Source organism: Bolinopsis microptera, chromosome 11, assembly GCF_026151205.1.
Source record: "Bolinopsis microptera isolate Bmic1 chromosome 11, MBARI_Bmic_1.0, whole genome shotgun sequence".
Classification (NCBI taxonomy): Eukaryota; Metazoa; Ctenophora; class Tentaculata; order Lobata; family Bolinopsidae; genus Bolinopsis; species Bolinopsis microptera.
The window spans coordinates 15,783,915-15,797,175 of record NC_087082.1 but is presented as its reverse complement, the minus strand read 5'-3'; the positions used below and the strand labels follow the sequence as shown (position 1 = coordinate 15,797,175).

Below are 13,261 nucleotides of genomic sequence, written 5' to 3'. Positions count from 1 at the left end.
TCCTTAAGCCAGCTGATCCAGCTATTGTAAAAGTCTACGGTCTAAAATGCTGCTTACTTTAGAAACACTGCGCTTCTTATTTGAATCATTAAATCTAGGCTGCATAAAATGATAGGTTTTCGAATTTTGACCTGAGCAGCCGAAACTGATATTATTATTATTGTTATCCATATAATATACTATTATCGATGTAGTTTAATAGACTATAAATTTATTATATAACCTGGTTTTATTTCCATAGAAATGTTTTTACCAGTTACTTTAGTAAATTAACAAAATGTACGTCTCCACTCTGCAGTTCCGACTGCAATTCGAACTTAGCCGTCTAGAATCTAGTGTGAATATTATAGATATTTACAACAAATATTTTAATTATCAGGTTCATCAGCATGGGACAAGTTGCAGACCAACCGCCATATAGGTACGTACTACAAGTGTTCATTTATGACTCAGTAATACAATTAAACAACAAGTTAACTTAAGAGTTGCAATTTGATTGAGTGATTGAGTGTAGAGTGTAGAGTGTAGAGTGTAGAGTGTAGAGTGTAGAGTTCCAGAACTTTTTTTCGAGAATCAAATTGGATCATAATTTGGATTTAATGACAAAATTGCTTGAATCTTTATGTAATTTCCAATCAGGTTTTTACACAAAGTTACTGATAGTTCCAGCGGTTGTTGGTAGCATTGTCTTCGCCTACGATATCTACTCCATCATCGGCAACGAAGTTGTGTAAGTTATAAACTTTTGATACGAATTGAACTCTCCCGATCTAAATTAATATCGATTAAATGTCATTGATTATTGTGCTTCCAAAGAATTTACCAAAGAATTTGCTCGTTCTCATAAAGTACTGAGGTTTAACTGTTCAGTGGCATATTTTCATTTTATTATAAAATGTGCTAAGTGGGCATTATTACATCATTGATATCCAAAAAAGCTATACAATTTTCATTTTTGGCACTAATGACAACTCAAAATGCTAACTAAAAATGAACCTCAAATAATATATATATAACCTCAAATAATATATATATAATATAATATAAAGCAACATAATCCTGGTTACAGAGACGACTTCTGTAACTCCACATATAACCAATACGGGGCAGCTGATATCAGGAGCAGAAGGCTGTGCTCCCTGTGTGACAAATGCAGGGAGGTCAATGCCACTTCTCACTGCCTCAAGTTCACTGTGAGTCTCTGTCCGAGTGACGTCATAGTGACGTCACTGCTTAGCTGTCACCGTGACGTCACTGCTTCTGTCAATGTGCGGCCTACATGTGCTGCACTGTACCACCGCCAATATCTATATGCCAAATGCCATACATCATACTGCTAGGCTAAATAGAGCTAATAGAGGGTGACAAGTGACGTCACACACCACGTGTTATGACGTCACACACCACGTGTTATGACGTCACACACCACGTGTTATGACGTCACGCACCACGTGTCATACTGCTACGCTAAATAGAGCTAATTCCTTAATCTTCTCTAAAACTGCAACTAAACGCTTGTCGGAGTGTAAACAAGGTGCTTGTAGCCGGGGAATAGCTGCATGATCATGCTCAAACTTGGTGTTTTGATGACCAGGAAAGTCATTATCGGTATTCACCTAAAATGATTAGATCGTCATCTTCCCAACAGTGATAACAACTCACCTGCACAGCTTGCATTACACTTTGCAGTAGAGAGTAGGCAGACACCAGTCGAACTTGCTTAAGACTATTAAATTTGATTTAGGTAGTAGGAACATTCCATTTGTAAATACAGACGATTTGTACAATTTAAGACTTTTAGCCTCTGATAGAGCGGGATGGAAGAAGTTGTTATAGCTTGTGTATCAGTATTTCTTTTTTTCTGGCTACTTATCAGATCTTTAAGATGTTCATTTATGTTCTATTTTTGATTTGAATAAAGTTATATAATAATATATCTTCCCAACATGGTACTTTTAAGGAATTGTTACAGTTATGGTCGAAACTTAAATTAAGATGTGAAATTGGTAAAAAATAGTGTTATATGAAATATCATCATAACTTAAAAAGTAAACGACTTAAAGCTTCCAAACTATCATTCGCCCCCAGAAATTTGATGATTGCTGGTTTTCAATGGAGTTATTGACCACGAAACTTCCATCGGGAGTCGAAATACGAAATTTCATCCAATCGTGTATCGCGATTCAACATTTGCAGGATCAAAATGACCAAATTCATATAAAATTAACCTGACAATGTGCTAGACACTATGGCTTGTTAACGATGTGGAGAAGGTACCATGGTTACCGTGGTACCATGGTTACCGTGATACCATGGTTACCGTGGTACCATGGTTACCGTGGTACCATGGTTACCATGGTTATCGTGGTACCATAGTAACACTGTAATCTGGAACTTATTTCCCGTTCAACTCCAGGGGAGGTGTTTGTGAAGAAGACACTTCTGGGGCTCTGATGTGTTCAGCCTGTGATAGGTGTATTGATGAACCTCTTGCTATGTACTGCTTCTCTACCTATGTGAGTGGTTCTGCAGTCTTATATGCACAGGAGATAAACTGTGAAACTGTTTCACTAATATGCAGGGGATAAAGCAAATTGTTTCACTAATATGCAGGGGATAAAGCAAACTGTTTCACTAAAATGCAGGGGTTAAAGCAAACTGTTTCACTAAAATGGCACGACTGGCCGGACTGCAGCATTTCACCATTTAGTTTTGTAGTGGTGGTGTACTACTGATCAGTTCACAGATTCACTGTAAAACTACAGGAGTATTATCAAAGTAGGAGGTGATCATTAGTTCCTCAGCACAGCTCCCTTGCAGCTTATTCGATCGTTAGCATTTATTCAAAAGCAAATCGCCAAAAATCCTATTTAAATTTATCCAAAAACAAAAAAGCATGGCGGTTTATTGGATAAAACGCATTTCCTTCCCAGTAACATATAACAGATACCTTTTGTCACAAAGCCGTATACATACATCAATACTTGAACGCAAACCTAAAATGCTTCCTTCCTTTCCCCAACTCAGCAATATAATAGCGCTACCTCAGTGACGCGGTGTGCGATGAAAACAGCAGCAATACTGAAACGCACTCCCCAATATGCCCGGCTTGTGATGAAGAGTGTGATATTGTGGACCTCAAATCATTTTGTAATCTATTTATGGTGAGAGGCGTGATATGGAATGATCAGTTTAACTGCATGAGTGGTCTGGAATGCATTGAGTTGGATGTTTTTATATTTTATTTCATCGTTTTGCAACTCTTGTTTATTTATATCTCTTGTTTCAGACGCATGGTTTGATTTGTTCCGTTTTTAGTTATAGACCGTTCAGGACTGCTTTGCAGAAGCAGCTTGGTAAATTCCACAGGTTATATTTATAGTTATGCTAATCCAAACAGAAACAGATTTAGTGGTTTTCTTCGCTGTCGAGTTGAATATCTATTCCTAAGGAATACTATTCCTAACTAAATCCTAAGGAATAGTGTTCCTTTTTAAAAGTTCCTGTTTTTGTAACCTCTCCAACATATTATAACTATAAGGGTGAAATCTGAACACTAAGAGTGATGTCTTTATAACCTTTGTAATTCATAATGCTGAAATTGCTCTATTTTCGATTCCAAAGCAGGAGCTGTAGCACGCATGATCCTTCATTGCATTATCCTTATGATTTCATGTATTATTTCCTTATGATTTCATGTATTACTTCCTTGTGCATTGTGATTTCCGTATTATTTGAAGAAATGAGCTATTAAATTTGATAACCTGGAAACATTTTCATGAAATCAATTTTTGATATCATATCAATTTTTTGTGATATGGAAATTTTCCTTAGCATATGACATTAATTATTTACAGGTGGCGAATGCGTTTAATAACGGGGGTTCGGTATTCTTTGCAATATTCATCTCCTTTTGGTGTAAGTCTGCTTTAAGATTTAATTATATTTGTATTTATGATTCCATATTTGCACCGTGTATCAATATTTATTTGGGAAAAACTATGCAAGGAAAATATTTCGCTTTAAATCGCGAAGACATGAATGATGATCGGATCCAAAGGATTGTTCCTAAAACAATTACTATACTCTTAACGCATACACAATAAGTTCACTCTTCTCAAATACGAACAAAGTTAATTAACGATTTACCATTAATTTACCGTTAATTAACGATTTACCCGAGCTACAAATTACATGTCTGATATTCCAATCATTAATTAATTACAAAACCATCAGCTGCGTTCTTCCTGGAGTTCTGGAAACGCTACCAGATAACTTTAGCGTTCCTCTGGAGCAAGGCTGACTTTACGGACGCCCAGGAACCAGCCAGACCGGAATATGCGGTCACGTGCGAGGAGGACGACGTCAGGTATGAGCATTAATATTTTAATAGTAGGGGGAGGGGGTTCTACTACAACAATAGTAGGGGTGAGGAGGTTCTGCTTCAACAATAGTAGGGGGAGGGGGTTCTACTTCAACAATAGTAGGGGGAGGGGGTTCTACTTCAACAATAATAGGGGGAGGGGGTTCTACTTCAACAATAGTAGGGGGAGGGGGTTCTACTTCAACAATAGTAGGGGGAGGGGTTCTACTTTAACAATAGTAGGGGAGGGGGTTCTACTTCAACAATAGTAGGGTGAGGGGGTTCTACTTCAACAATAGTAGGGGGAGGGGGTTCTACATCACTAATAGTAGGGGGAGGGGTTCTACATCAACAACAGTAGGGGAAGGGGGTTCTACTTCAACAATAGTAGGGGGAGGGTTCTACTTTAACAATAGTAGGGGAGGGGTTCTACTTCAACAATAGTAGGGTGAGGGGGTTCTACTTCAACAATAGTAGGGGAGTGGGTTCTACTTCAACAACAGTAGGGGGAGGGGGTTCTACTTCAACAATAGTAGGGGGAGGGGGTTCTACTTCAACAATAGTAGGGGGAGGGGGTTCTACTTCAACAATAGTAGGGGGAGGAGGTTCTACTTCAACAATAGTAGGGGGAGGGGGTTCTACTTCAACAATAGTAGGGGGAGGGGGTTCTGCTTCAACAATAGTAGGGGGAGGGGGTTCTACTTCAACAATAGTAGGGGGAGGGGGGTTCTACTTCAACAATAGTAGAGGAGGGGGTTCTACTTCAACAATAGTAGGGGGAGGGGGTTCTACTTCAACAATAGTAGGGGGAGGGGGTTCTACTTCAACAATAATAGGGGAGGGGGTTCTGCTTCAACAATAGTAGGGGGAGGGGGTTCTACTTTAACAATAGTAGGGGGAGGGGGTTCTACTTCAACAATAGTAGGGGAGGGGGTTTTACTTCAACAATAGTAGGGGGAGGGGGTTCTACTTCAACAATAGTAGGGGGAGGGGGTTCTACTTTAACAATAGTAAGGGGAGGGGGTTCTACTTCAGTAATAGTAGTCAGCTGTATAAGCAGTTCCATGTTTGCTTCATCACCTTACTTGAGAATTATATCGATTATTCACAGTGTAATATGATGTTCTGTTCAGAGCTGAAGATCAAACTAGAATTATGAGGTCCTGATAATTGACTGTACTGACTACTGATTATGTTGGATTTAACTTTCAATCTTTCAGGTTTAATCCGATCACGTTACGATTTGAGCTGTACCGAGAGCCGAGTATTTTCAAAACTACCACAGCCGTATCTGTTGTCATCATCACAGTAAGTGGGAAATGGTTTTGGGTTCTACTAATATATCCTATTTTTATCCCCACAAATCTAATATTCTGCTTCACACTGGACTAAATCTAATATTCTGCTTCACACTGGACTAAACTGTGAATATTTGCAGGTTATTGTAGTCATTATAACCCTGATCTCTATCATTATCTACAAAATAGCGGTGTACTCTATATTCGACCACATGTCTAACATGTCTAACGGGAGCCTGAAACCCTACGCTGCTACTTTATCATCTGTCTCAGGGTCTATACTACAACTTATAGCCATTACCGTCTTATCACAGGTCTGCTACTCTTATTTTGTGTGTTTTTGTTTACTTAAAAATAAGATCAGTTTTGAAAAAACCATTTCAACTTGAAGTGGTTGTATGATAGTTGATTAATTTGAAATGGAGTTTCAAGAAATCAGATCCAGCTTCAGTCCTGCTCACTATATCTGCAATCTAAAATATGCTATCTCAATGCAGGTCTATGCTTGGTTGGCGGAGAAGATCACTCTTTGGGAAAATTACCGAACAGAAACGGAATTCCAGAACAATCTGACTGTTAAAAGATTTATCTTTGAGTTTTTCAATTACTACGGCTCATGTTTCTACATCGCATTTGTCAAGGGAAAGTAAGTTAAGCTTCTGAGAGAAGTTACTATTAAATCCTTTGTAGCTTAACAATGCTGATTAATGTTTATCTGATCAACTATATTTAGCGGCTTCAAAAGCAAAACAAATTGTGAGATAAACTTTTCAGTATTTAACACGTGACCTCTCAGTTTCGCTGGTACTCCTTACAACTACACGCGTATATTCGGAATACGTCTGGACACGTGTGGTCCTGGTGGGTGTCTAGGAGAGTTAGCTGAGAACTTGGCCATTATCTTCCTTGGTAAACAGATCATGAACAACTTCCAGGAACTCCTCATACCTATGATGAAGAGCTGGTGGTCACGGAGAAAGTCTAATCAATATCAGGTCAGTTACTGACTCACTACTACTGACTCACTACTGCTGACTCACTACTACTGACTCACTACTACTGACTCACTACTACTGACTCAATACTACTGATTCACTACTACTGACTCACTACTGCTGACTCACTACTACTGACTCACTACTACTGACTCACTACTACTGACTCACTACTACTGACTCACTACTACTGACTCACTACTACTGACTCACTACTACTGACTCACTACTACTGACTCACTACTACTGACTCAATACTACTGACTCACTACTACTGACTCACTACTACTGACTCACTACTACTGACTCACTACTACTGACTCACTACTACTGACTCACTACTACTGACTCACTACTACTGACTCACTACTACTGACTCACTACTGCTGACTCACTACTGCTGACTCACTACTACTGACTCACTACTACTGACTCACTACTACTGACTCACTACTACTGACTCACTACAACTGACTCACTACTACTGACTCACTACTACTGACTCACTACTACTGACTCACTACAACTGACTCACTACTACTGACTCACTACTACTGACTCACTACTACTGACTCACTACTACTGACTCACTACAACTGACTCACTACTACTGACTCACTACTACTGACTCACTACTACTGACTCACTACTACTGACTCACTACTACTGACTCAATACTACTGACTCACTACTACTGACTCACTACTACTGACTCACTACTACTGACTCAATACTACTGACTCACTACTACTGACTCACTACTACTGACTCACTACTACTGACTCACTACTACTGACTCACTACTACTGACTCACTACTACTGACTCACTACTACTGACTCACTACTACTGACTCACTACTACTGACTCACTACTACTGACTCACTACTACTGACTCACTACTACTGACTCACTACTACTGACTCACTACTACTGACTCGCTACTACTGACTCACTACTACTGACTCACTACTACTGACTCACTACTACTGACTCGCTACTACTGACTCACTACTACTGACTCGCTACTACTGACTCACTACTACTGACTCGCTACTACTGACTCACTACTACTGACTCACTACTACTGACTCACTACTACTGACTCGCTACTACTGACTCACTACTACTGACTCACTACTACTGACTCACTACTACTGACTCGCTACTACTGACTCACTACTACTGACTCACTACTACTGACTCGCTACTACTGACTCACTACTACTGACTCACTACTACTGACTCACTACTACTGACTCACTACAACTGACTCACTACTACTGACTCACTACTACTGACTCGCTACTACTGACTCGCTACTACTGACTCCCTACTACTGACTCACTACTACTGACTCACTACTATTGACTCACTACTACTGACTCACTACTACTGACTCACTACTACTGACTCACTACTACTGACTCACTACTACTGACTCACTACTACTGACTCACTACTACTGACTCACTACTACTGACTCACTACTACTGACTCACTACTACTGACTCACTACTACTGACTCACTACTACTGACTCACTACTACTGACTCGCTACTACTGACTCACTACTACTGACTCACTACTACTGACTCACTACTACTGACTCGCTACTACTGACTCACTACTACTGACTCACTACTACTGACTCACTACTACTGACTCGCTACTACTGACTCACTACTGCTGACTCACTACTACTGACTCACTACTACTGACTCGCTACTACTGACTCACTACTACTGACTCACTACTACTGACTCACTACTACTGACTCACTACTACTGACTCACTACTACTGACTCACTACTACTGACTCACTACTACTGACTCACTACAACTGACTCACTACTACTGACTCACTACTACTGACTCGCTACTACTGACTCACTACTACTGACTCACTACTACTGACTCGCTACTACTGACTCGCTACTACTGACTCCCTACTACTGACTCACTACTACTGACTCGCTACTACTGACTCGCTACTACTGACTCACTACTACTGACTCACTACTACTGACTCACTACTATTGACTCACTACTGCTGACTCACTACTACTGACTCACTACTACTGACTCACTACTACTGACTCACTACTACTGACTCACTACTACTGACTGTCAGGACGCTGTGTTTTGTTTGTTGTTGTTGTGTTTTATTGTTTTATCGGCTGGTGAACAATGGAGAGTGGAGATATTAGTGATATGCTGTTGGTTATGTTGTGTCTGCAAGGTTATTGTTCTGACTTTATTTTATCATAATGCGTGCACACTGCACACTGCACACTGCGGTGCGTTCAGCCGCGATCAGTAATTTGTTGGCATACAGTTCTGCAAGTTAGTGTATATCCAACTTCTCTATTCATTAATCCATAAAAGTTATACATTCTTCTCTAAACACAATAAAGTTTGTCTACTGAGATGAAGGACAGTTCAAAATAATCAAACCAAACTCTCACTAAGTCTGGCACAAATAAAGAACAAATATCAGTATCAATGACCAATAAAACTCTCTCACAGTCGGGTACTGATAAAGAACAGATATCAATATCCATGACCACACCCTGGGAGGCTGATAATGATCTGGCTGAGCAGGAGAACCTTTTCCCAGAGTACTTGGAAATGGGTGGGTTCTTTTACTGAATTTTAGTGATTGCTTCATTATAAATTGTAATGCTTACTCAACAAAGCACCAATTTTTTAACTGATTTTGAATTTTCTTAAGATAACTTTAAGCCCCACAGTGAGTACTACAACGATAACTTATTTTCAGTTATTCAGTACGGTTTCGCAACAATGTTTGTTGTTGCTTTCCCTGTAGCCCCACTATTTGCTCTCATAAATAACGTGGTGGAGATTAGACTTGATGCTAAGAAATACACAGAACTACTCAAGAGACCAATACCCATCAACTGCATGAGTATAGGTATGTAATACCATATTAGGGCATCACGTGATACACAATAACACCAGGTAGTTACCATGAGTATATTTATGTACTGCCACCTTATGCATCTTATACACCTGAATACTGGTCAACCATATTGTTGTGATATGTGACCGAGATTAACCAATTAAAAAATCAAAATCACTGTCATGTGTCAAAACAAAATATGGTTCACCTTCCAGCTATCATTCTTTGTTGTCATGATCTACACTGTAACACATAATAACGTTGAAAGTATATTTAGATTTGACATTCATTTCCTTTCCAGGAATTTGGTACGGAATCCTGGACTATATGGCCTCAATTGCAATCATTACGAATGTAAGTAATTACAAATATTACTTATATCATTACCAATATTATTATTAGTATTACTAATATTTGAAGATTTCTGAATATTTATTCGATCGATTATATCGAAAAAGCACGAAGAATTTATAACATCAGAAATGAGTATAGGTAACTAATTACTTAGCTCACCTCAGGCGTTCGTCATTGCATTTACATCAGATTTCGTTTCTCAAATCCTGTGGAAATATAACCATGACGACGGACTCGCAACATACGTTAAAGGTCATCTGTCTTCCTTTACGGGTCCTATATTAAACGATCTAGGGGAAGAAGTGATAGACACTTGCAAGTAAGTTGTTAAGCCGAACACAATTACCTTATCGGACTATATTCGAACGGAAATTAATTGGACGCTGGCGATAAGTTTAGCGTTCATTTTAATGTTCGTTCAAATAAAGTCCGATGAGGTAATTAAATTAAATACTGATCATGATTGCATTCGAGTGTTCATTTTAAAGTACGTTCAAAATTATTTCCGTTCACGCAATGTCCAAAATAACGTCCGATAAAGTAACACAAGTTATTTATTAATAAAAGCAGTTCTTTACTATGTTACAATTTACAGGTACTGGGATTACAGATTAGAAAAGGGTGAAACATCTCTGTGGTGGTGGAAACTTAAAGCTGTCCAGTTTATATTCGTTGTAGTGTTCGAGGTAGGAACTTGAAAATATAATAAACTCAGTTCTTCGTAATAATAACCTTCTTTTGGATTTTGAATGATTAATAAGCGGTACTCTGCAAGTGTGAATATATCCTCAAATTAAACCTGCTTGAAGTTAAAACACTGGGACAGTCCCAGTGTTTTAACTAAAACCGTTTAATTTATTAACAACCCTCTAAAATATTTCTAATCCGCTACATTGGTAATAAAAGTGCACATTTCAGCACTTCGTATTCACTATAGTGAGGTTGATAGACCTGCTGATACCTGATGTACCTGAGAAGCTGGAGGCTCTTATTCATCTGGAAGACAGTTTCGCCAGAGAAATGATGAAGGAAGTCATCGAGGTAACCACCTGTTTTACTTTTATTTTCTATCATATTTCTATCATTTAAAAGATTAAAGTAATCTCCTGTTTTTATCATATTTTCATGATTTAAACGCGATTTTGAATGAAATATTTACACTTATACTGCACTTAACACTTATAAATAATTCCAGATTGACCTCGAAAAGCTTGAAGACGTCCGAAACCGCGTAAAAGTCAAAAAGAGACAGCGACAGAAATATGACTGAGCGTCATTCCTTACTGGACAGTTACCATCCTCACCTGCGGAGCTGAAAGAAAGCCAGATCTTTACCCATTTAACAGACTTGACGACGAACTTTGAATTTAATCTTCTTACTGGTTTTAGGATTTGGGTTCAATATAATCGGGATTATACTTGTGAACTTGTGCTCTTTTTATCAGTAGATATACCCCCTGTGTATATCACCCTCTGGGGTGTATGTGTTGCTTCTGACTTATCAGTAGTGTTACACTGACTAGTGACTATCAGTAGTGTTACACTGACTAGTGACTATCAGCAGTGTTACACTGACTAGTGTTACACTGACTAGTGTTACACTGACTAGTGACTATCAGCAGTGTTACACTGACTAGTGACTATCAGCAGTGTTACACTGACTAGTGACTATCAGCAGTGTTACACTGACTAGTGACTATCAGCAGTGTTACACTGACTAGTGACTATCAGCAGTGTTACACTGACTAGTGACTATCAGTAGTGTTACACTGACTAGTGACTATCAGCAGTGTTACACTGACTAGTGACTATCAGCAGTGTTACACTGACTAGTGACTATCTGTAGGACCAGTATTATCTCTAATCTTTAGGTGTATGTATTTAAGTGTATGCATGGTTTCCAATAAACATTGAGTAGGTGACGACACAGAATTCTTATCGTGAGGTTTAAAATGAGTATTCGTGTTTGAGGCACCATTTTCAGCCATGTTTTTGTTTTTAACAAATAAAATTAAGTGGTTGAATAATGAATATGTGGGACATCGTAATGATTTCATGGAACTTTGGATTGAAGAAATTGACATTAAGAATAGAAAAACTGGAAGATTATTTTTAAAATGCATGTTATCATGAAGTAGTAAGAATGTTGAGCAAGTTGACCTTGTATTACAGATATTGAAATCATTTCCAAATCAGGTTATAAAAAGGTGCGGTGCACTTTCCGCTGGATAATTAAAATAAAAGGACTAATTTTTCGGTTTCAAAAATATAAATTGATTGAGATAAAACATTTTTACATGTAACTTGAAGTTGCTGTCAAAAATTGTTTTACCGTTTTGTAGGATTCAGTTTTAGCATGTACATGAGCTTATGTAAATTTCAAGTTGTTTTTATCTCAAAGAAGTCTTCAGTGATCTTTATAAATTATTTTTTGTATCGTCAAGATGAGGTGATGAATCCAGCTTTACAAATATGGTTCTAAAATTGTGAAGTTGCAAAATCGGTAACCAAAAGCGGAACTAATTTCGATATGTATCTCGTACCACATTTCCATGCGAGAGAATGACATTAAACTCAAAAAATAAAATATAACACAAAAATCCTTTTAAAAGTTGTACTCTTACATTTTTAACGAGGTGAGAACTATCGCCCACCACCGCGATCGTCTACTGATATTACCTGGTGACCCCATATTATTACTGATAGCGATCGTCTACTGATACTACCTGGGGACCCCATATTATTACTGATAGCGATCGTCTACTGATATTACCTGGTGACCCCATATTATTACTGACCGCGATCGTCTACTGATATTACCTGGTGACCCCATATTATTACTGACCGCGATCGTCTACTGATATTACCTGGTGACCCCATATTATTACTGACCGCGATCGTCTACTGATATTACCTGGTGACCCCATATTATTACTGACCGCGATCGTCTACTGATATTACCTGGTGACCCCATATTATTACTGACCGCGATCGTCTACTGATATTACCTGGTGACCCCATATTATTACTGACCGCGATCGTCTACTGATATTACCTGGTGACCCCATATTATTACTGACCGCGATCGTCTACTGATATTACCTGGTGACCCCATATTATTACTGGTAGCTTTTTAAATCTCGGGCTCCTTTCAAGCTCCTCATTCCTCGGCCCACAATGGGCGAAAATTATAATTCGAGTGTAACTCCTTGAGCCAGGCTAGTTTGCCGGATTTTAAATCGGGTCTCCCAATTCTCACATCTTCTGCTCTTTCCGTTTCCCAGCGATTGACGAGCTGCCAAACTTAACCACACAATCGCTTTCATTCC

At 38.7% G+C, this 13,261-nt stretch overlaps 1 protein-coding gene across 1 annotated transcript; it reads left to right on the top strand.

Moving 5' to 3' along the window:
• The first annotated feature begins 644 nt into the window (after positions 1 to 644).
• On the top strand, positions 645 to 12,036 carry LOC134822718 (anoctamin-7-like). Its single transcript, XM_063833919.1, has 15 exons — positions 645 to 730; positions 3,050 to 3,164; positions 3,858 to 3,918; positions 4,237 to 4,369; positions 5,584 to 5,671; positions 5,802 to 5,975; positions 6,159 to 6,307; positions 6,458 to 6,656; positions 9,185 to 9,290; positions 9,438 to 9,590; positions 9,880 to 9,932; positions 10,097 to 10,251; positions 10,528 to 10,618; positions 10,851 to 10,973; positions 11,128 to 12,036. Exons 2-15 carry the CDS (start codon positions 3,162 to 3,164, stop codon positions 11,200 to 11,202), a joined length of 1,563 nt encoding a protein of 520 aa, XP_063689989.1. The 5' UTR covers positions 645 to 730; positions 3,050 to 3,161; the 3' UTR covers positions 11,203 to 12,036.
• Positions 12,037 to 13,261: the final 1,225 nt, after the last annotated feature.